A 7,643-nucleotide genomic window follows, 5' to 3' on the forward strand; every position below is an offset into this window, starting at 1 on the left:
CAGGGATATTTAGCGCTGCTTGTACGGCTTTAGCACGATTCAGCAAAATTGTATCACCAACATCACTTTCAGCAATCAGTGCACACACACTAGCGGCAAAGCACAGATTTGTGTTGTAATTGTTAAAGTCGTACAGCCAGCGTCTCTTTTGTTTAAGTATTTGGGTGCTTGCTATGGATTTTAATCGGCGTTTCACGCCGCCCCTTCGGTTTTTAATTATTGTTACGACTAATTTCAGGGTGTTGGATGCTATGCATTCTGCATTACTTTGCAGTGTGCGAGCAACAGCGTTTAAAAACGTTTCAGAGCTAAAATTCTCACGACTTTGTTTTGTAGTAAAAATGGGATCTAACGTGTCACCTCCTTCAAGTCTTAACTGAATAAAGTCACCAGGCTCAATGTCTCTGATGATTCTGTCCAGTAATGATTGAATGTCCTCATGGACAACATTCAGGGCCTCTTCAAATGATTGTATACGATCTAAATTTACAAATTTGAAATGATCGGTATACATGAGGGCATTGAAATTGCAGAGTTGTCTTTGGTGATGATAAAAATGTTGTAAAACATCAGCATTAACGGTCCGCACATTATCGCCACCACCAAATACAACAGAATCATCATTTACATTTTCACCCTGTGTTTCAAGATGGGTGCTGCTTTGAGCATTTGGAGACACATTGGGGCTAATGCCACCAGGAACATCTTGAGTGTGTAGAGATGGACTCTGTGCATGTATCAGTATCTGTGGATTTTGTGTAGTTATAGAGCTGCGAGCTGCCACCCGTCGTCTTCTATCTGCTAGTGAGCGTTTCGATCTAGCCATCAGCGCTAGAGCCCTTTTAATTACTCGCAATCTATAAGACCTCTGTGGTCCTATTTTGGGCAATTTCGGCAGCCCATAACCAACCATGCCTAGTCACAGCAAATTATTTTTATTAGATTGTGATGATACAATAGCATGTTCTCTATTGAATGCATATAGTTCTGCGATAATGTCAGGTGTTGGGCATGCATTTATCAATCTTTCATACGTTTCACAGAAATATTTTAGTTTGTTCTGGTAGATTTTGCTTTGGACGTACTGACCAGACATAGCGTGAAGCATGTTTTCCTGTTCATCAGACCACACAGGTTTCACTGTGCAAGCTGATGTAGAGTCAACTCTCTGCTTTTTACTTTTACTCGGTACTGAATGTGCTCGCCTCCTCTTCAAAGGATTCACGATATTAAAATCATGACACACATTCTTACCGTCAGCTAACTGGTCAATTTCTCTATCGAGTGCTTCACGAGCAGCTTGTGCCTGGTCAATCGTGGGAATGATCTGTGTTGCTGACACTCCACAACCAGTCTGTGTCAAGTCAATCATGGTCATGGTCTGCGGCGTGATGGTGGGTAGTGGTATCGTAGCTGTCTTGATTGAACGTGGCTTGTATTTACGTGTTGTCGGTTTTGGCCATCTCTCTCCATGATGCTTGGCTGGCACAGCACTTCCTTCTTGGCGTACCACAGAAAATGGGGATATGGGGCGTGTTCTCGCAGATCCATATGCTGTCTGTAGTGTGAACTGTGCTGCAGCGATGTTTCCGTCATGCTCAGCTAGAGGCTGTAGAGTAGAAGTTGTTTGTTTCTGGACACTTTGTGTGGCTAAAAGAAAAGAGTAACAGTTGTGTCAGATATACCTGAATCATTGTGTAACATTGTTTTAAGGCCCTGTCACACACACAGATACAACTGTGTGTGTGACAGGGCCTTTATAAAGCCTGCATAGAAAAAAACAAACAAACAAAAAACAACTAAATATATACTTACATGTGCTAGGAAGTGTCTGGGTAGTTGACAACTTGGGTGTATTCTCTTTGGAGAATATCAGTTTCCTACCACTCAGTTTACGGTCTGTGAATAAAATATAACCATTAACCTGAGGTACAAATGCATTTCTTCTGCACGCTGTTTTTCATATACTCATCATCACCTTTCCTATTCGCTGTCTTCAGGTGTAGCGGCTTGCCCTGTTTCTTAGGTGTTTTAGAAAGCTGCCGACTTCCAGTCATGTAGGCCGCTTGACGCATCTTACCATCACCTGTATAAGAGTTCATTTTTAGTTGCATGTGTAAATACATATGAGCAAAAGCAAATTTTCAAAGAGAGCCATACATATGCGCAAAGGCAATTTTTCAAAGAGACGCTGGCTTTTCTATAATAGAAGAGAGATTACCTTTTCTATCTTCATTTAGCACACATTCTGGCAATGTCGGGGTAATAGCCGGTATAGAAACATCACCATCTCCAATAATGTAGCCCGGTTGCACAACATCTGTATAAGAACTAGTATTTACTTTCATGTCTAAATACATGTTTAAATTACGTTTAAATATATATATAATGTATATGCAACTTACTGGCTATAGATTGCAGAAAATTAATTTGGCTTGTTTCTCCTGTATTCATAAATTTTACAAATGCCGGATCAATTTCAATCTGCATGAAGTCATCTTAAACAAGAATGAAATAATATAAAAATAATGTACAATCAAAACCTTAATCACTATATGCTGACTTTTCTATAATAAAAGAGATGTTACCTTCTCTATCCTCATTCATCATACATTCTGAATTTGCCGGGGTATTAGGCGGTACAGAAACACCCGTATTCATAGCTTCTAAAAAAGCATCGTCATCACGGTAATCCATGAATTCACCTTAAGCAGGAATGAAATAATATGAAAATAATGTGCAAAACATAGGAAATTATTAAATATAATAACTATTAAATATATAACTATTAAATATAATGCCTACCCCATTGTTGCGCATCTGGGAGAATATCACCGAATTGATCCACACTATTTTGGGCGTCCATCTAAAATATTAGGTCTGTGTGAATTTTCTATAGTATTTGATACATATTTATATCGAGGACAAATACAGATAATAGCGTGTATAATAAATAAGCTACATTCTATAACTTAACAAATATCTATTATTTTTATAAATATAATTCCTGTTATAATAAACATAGTCACTATTAAATACACTATTTAGATTTAATACCAGCAAAAGCATATTAGATGTTAAAAGTTAAATACTTACAGCTTATAGAATCTTTGAAGTTTTCTTGAAAGCGTCGAGAGGGAGCGTGTCGGTCAGTCGCTGATAGTAGCCAGGACACTTAGTTTGACAAGAGCTCTCGCTCTGTATTTAAAGCTGTACAGAGATAACACATCTACCGTTTACGCCCTTAAGAACTGACCAGTTACGCACGTTTGCTGTATCAGCATTAAATAAATATATTACTAAGCAAAAAAAGAAAAAAAAAAACAAAAAACACACACACACACACACATATATATATATACATATATATATATATATATATATATATATATATATATATACAGCCCAATAAATATATCACTAAGCAATAATAGACAACACATTTTGATACACTTTGACAGATACACAACACACTTAAAGGGTGATGTCTGGACATTGTGAAAAGATATTACAAAAACAGTACTACAATCCTAAAAATATTGGTTCTTTTGGAGGTGTTGCAAGTTTATATAGAGGAATTCGTAACCACAATATTACAAAGAAAGATGTGCTTAATTGGTTGGCTAATCAAGATACATATTCTTTACACAAGCCAGTCAGAAAAAAAATTTTGACCAATAAAATAATCGTGGCAAACATCGACTCCCAGTGGCAAGCCGATCTTGTCAGTATGATTGATTATTCAAGAGAAAATAACAATATAAGATACATTCTAACAGTTATTGATATCCTATCGAAATATGCATGGTGCGTGGCCTTATCAAACAAGACAGGAACAAGTGTTGCCAGATCACTCGAATTAATATTTGAAAATGATCAGCGGATACCAAGGAAGCTACAGACGGATCAGGGGCGCGAGTTTATGAATAATGCCGTGAAGCGCGTGTGTAATATACATTACATTCATCTTTTTTTTACTAACAATACAGTAAAGGCCGCCATGGTGGAGAGATTTAATCGAACACTTAAGTCGAAAATGTGGCGATATTTTACGAGGAATAATACCTTTAGATATATTGATATTTTACCTGATTTGGTGTATAGCTATAATCATTCGTATCACACTGCAATTCGTTGTAGACCCATTGATGTGACCAAACATAACTCGTTACAAATCTGGAGAAATATTTACGCTTCTAGTAACGCTGCTAAGCCTATTAAACCTTCTTTAAAAATTGGCGATCATGTAAGAGTGTCACGCTATAAAGGCATTTTCGCTAAGAGTTATGAACAAACGTACACCGATGAGATATTTGTTATTACAGCCATCAATGTCAAATTTCAAAAACCTCTCTATAAAATTGCTGATTTGAGCGGTGAAGATGTACAGGGCTCGTTTTATAAAGAAGAGCTGCAAAAAATACCAATGGATGAGAACCGCATCTACAGAGTTGAAAAAATTTTGAGACGCAAGCGTAAGAGCGGTGAGCGACTGGTATTAGTTAAGTGGCTTGGTTTTCCTTCAAAGTTTAACAGTTGGATTAAAGAAGATCAGCTGACAGACATCTAAATCATGGAGGCGGAATCATTTTATATAACATTACCGAGCAATGCATCTTCTAGAATATATCCTGAGAACACAATATCAACTTATACCACCAAATTGGCAAAGCCTGTACACCTTTCTGGACCTTTTGAAGTCGCGCTCACCGAGATTCAATACCCGCATACATGGTATACGTTTGAGCAGAATGATGGAAATTTCTTTATAGGGAAGCGTGGTGAAGTTTTGAAGGAGTTTTATTTGAAACCGGGATTTTATTCAAACATCGCTGAACTCATAAGAGCCATTAATGAGCGTATTGATGCATTGAAGGTAGCACCTGATGGTTTTAAACTAAGATACGACGATGTGAAGAGAACTGTTACCATGTCGGATTCACCGACTATACATTTTGCGCCAGGGCAGAAACTCTCGCATATTTTAGGACTACCACCCTATATTGAGGCCTCTGTAGATAATGCACATCTGGAAAGGAAAAAGACGTATGCAGATATAAAAGATGGGTTTTATACATTATATGTGTACACAGATATAATACAACACCAGCTTGTGGGGGATAGTTATGTTCAGCTTCTGCGAACAGCGCAAGTAACGGGAAAGAGTGGCGAACTGACCACTCTCCAATACACAAGGGCCGATTATGTACCGCTTTGCAAGCAACATTTTGATTCTGTGACGATCTCTATATTATCAGATCAGGGTGTGCCTGTTAAATTCAAATACGGCAAGGTAATTATTCGATTACACTTTCGACCGAGAAAGGGCTAACACAGTAAAATGGTGTCTCAAAGGGTGTATGGCGAGCCAGCAATTTATGCAAGGTATTATATGGCTCAAACGGGCCATGGTTTAGAGGGCTTTCGCGGTGATGCGCACATGTATGGCGGGGGTCTTGCAGGTATTTTTAGAGGCCTTTTTAGGCGAGCCGTACCGTTGTTCAGGAAAGGTATAGAATTAGTAAAACCGCACGTAAAGACAGCTGTCAAAAACATAGCTAGAGATGCGGTCACATCCCTCTCATCAGCCGTAATGAATCGGATAAACACGGACCCGCAGGAGGGCTCTGGAATTATTTATGTTGCTAAAAAACAGCAGAAAAGAAAAAGGCAGGCTCGTTATTCACAACCCCCTATGCTCATGGTTAAAAATACTACCAAGAGACGAAACCGCCAGAAAAGGGTGAGACGCTCTCTCGGTGACATCTTCTAATCGCTTATCATGGCTTTCATACATGAAGCATCGATCGAGTGTGCAAAATCCGAACTGGATATTTTTGACCTCCCTCCAACACAGACAAGTATAGAGAAATCGCTTTTTGTAGAAGTTCAACCTATTGCGGCTCTGTCAGACAATGCACCCTTGGAATTTTTTATATCGGGCAGCGGTGAATATTATTATGATCTAAACAATACGCTGCTGTACATAAATTGCCGCATCGTCAAACAAGATAATACAGCTATCGGCGCTGACGCCAGAGTATCTTTTATAAATTACCCCCTCGCTACGCTCTTTAATCAGGTTGACATCACTCTGGGCGATCGCCTTATCTCACAGTCGGATAACCTCTACAGTTATAGAGCGTACATTGAAACGCTTTTAAATTACAGCTCACAAACATTATCATCGCAATTTACTGCTGGATTGTTCTATAAAGACACTGCAGGACATCATAATGATCGGACCTTGGATGGCGCAAATGCTGGTTTTGTCAAAAGAGCCTTTATATCAGCCAACTCTAAACCTGTAGATCTCATGGGACCAATTTTTGGAGATATATTTAATCAACCAAAGCTCATACTTAACGGTCTTGACCTCAAGATCAAGTTGTCAAGAAATAAGGATAGTTTTTGTTTGATGTCCGCTGATGCTGAGCAATATAAAGTGCAAATCTCACACGCGGCTCTGTATGTAAAAAGAGCGCAGGTCTCTCCAGCTGTACGAATAGGCCACAGTCAGGCCCTACTAGCTGCAACCGCCAAATATGCTATTGATAGGGCCTGCATGAAAGTATACAGTATACCGGCTGGTACACGTATTTCAAACCACGAGAACCTCTTCTTAGGCCAAATTCCTTCAACAGTAATATTAGGATTTGTAGATAATGAAGCATTTAGTGGCTCATATAATAAAAATCCTTTGTGCTTTGCTCATTTCAACATAAGCCAGACAGCAATTTATGTCGATGGCCAACAAATACCAGCACGGCCATACCAACCTAATTTCAATGTTGATTTAGCCGTTCGAGAGTTTATGTCGTTAGCCCAGATTTCTGGGAAACAAAGGTCCGATTCTGCTTTGGCAATAGACCGTGAAGAATTTATGGATGGATTCACATTATTTGCGTTTGATTTATCCCCCGATCAAGAGCCCGGTGGTCATTTCTCGCTTGTGAAAACCGGTAACCTACGCGCTGAAGTGCGGTTTGCGGTAGCTACACCACATACTGTAAATATGATCGTATATGCTCTCAGCTCAACTATACTTGAAATCAACAACAGAAGAGAAATATTATTTGATTATATCTAATTATGAATACCCTGCAACTCACAAATCTGCTGAAGTCCGATCGTTATACAGACCGTATATTTGCTGGTGTGTTTCCGTGTGATTTGCTACCGTCATATAGAGTGAATCAGAGACCCGCTGCTTACATCGTGAACACAGACACCGCCAGTCAAAGCGGCCGTCATTGGATATTAATTATACTCTGCGATGATAAGAAGGCAATATTCTTTGATAGTTATGGCTACCCGCCTTGTTCCATAATTTTTCCTGCTGAGTTTGTAAGCTTCTTAAACAGAAACGCTGAACTATATTGTTATCAAAATAATAAATTACAATCAACATATTCACGTGTTTGCGGGCAGTACTGCGTTTACATTTTGTACCATTTAGCACGGGGTACATCATTCGATAAAATATTACAATGCTTTACTACTGATTCAAACAGTAATGACCGAATAGTATCTGCTTTTGTACAGGCTAAATTATCTAATCACACTAACTTTTCAATTTGTCTACATAAGCAGTTTTGCATAGCTCTTTGCAACCATTGATGAGCCTGTAGTATGGTATCTCT

The 7,643-nt window shown here is 38.8% G+C and overlaps 1 protein-coding gene across 1 annotated transcript; it reads left to right on the top strand.

Annotated features, from left to right (window-relative positions):
- The first annotated feature begins 5,782 nt into the window (after window positions 1–5,782).
- On the top strand, window positions 5,783–7,090 carry LOC142246647 (uncharacterized protein F54H12.2-like). Its single transcript, XM_075319714.1, has one exon. The coding sequence runs from the start codon at window positions 5,783–5,785 to the stop codon at window positions 7,088–7,090; it is 1,308 nt and encodes a 435-aa protein (XP_075175829.1).
- Window positions 7,091–7,643: the final 553 nt, after the last annotated feature.

Source organism: Anomaloglossus baeobatrachus, chromosome 7, assembly GCF_048569485.1.
Source record: "Anomaloglossus baeobatrachus isolate aAnoBae1 chromosome 7, aAnoBae1.hap1, whole genome shotgun sequence".
Classification (NCBI taxonomy): domain Eukaryota; kingdom Metazoa; phylum Chordata; class Amphibia; order Anura; family Aromobatidae; genus Anomaloglossus; species Anomaloglossus baeobatrachus.

Coding starts and splice junctions, on each gene's coding strand:
- LOC142246647 (XM_075319714.1), top strand. CDS start 5,783: ATGGCTTTCATACATGAAGCATCGATCGAGTGTGCAAAATCCGAACTG.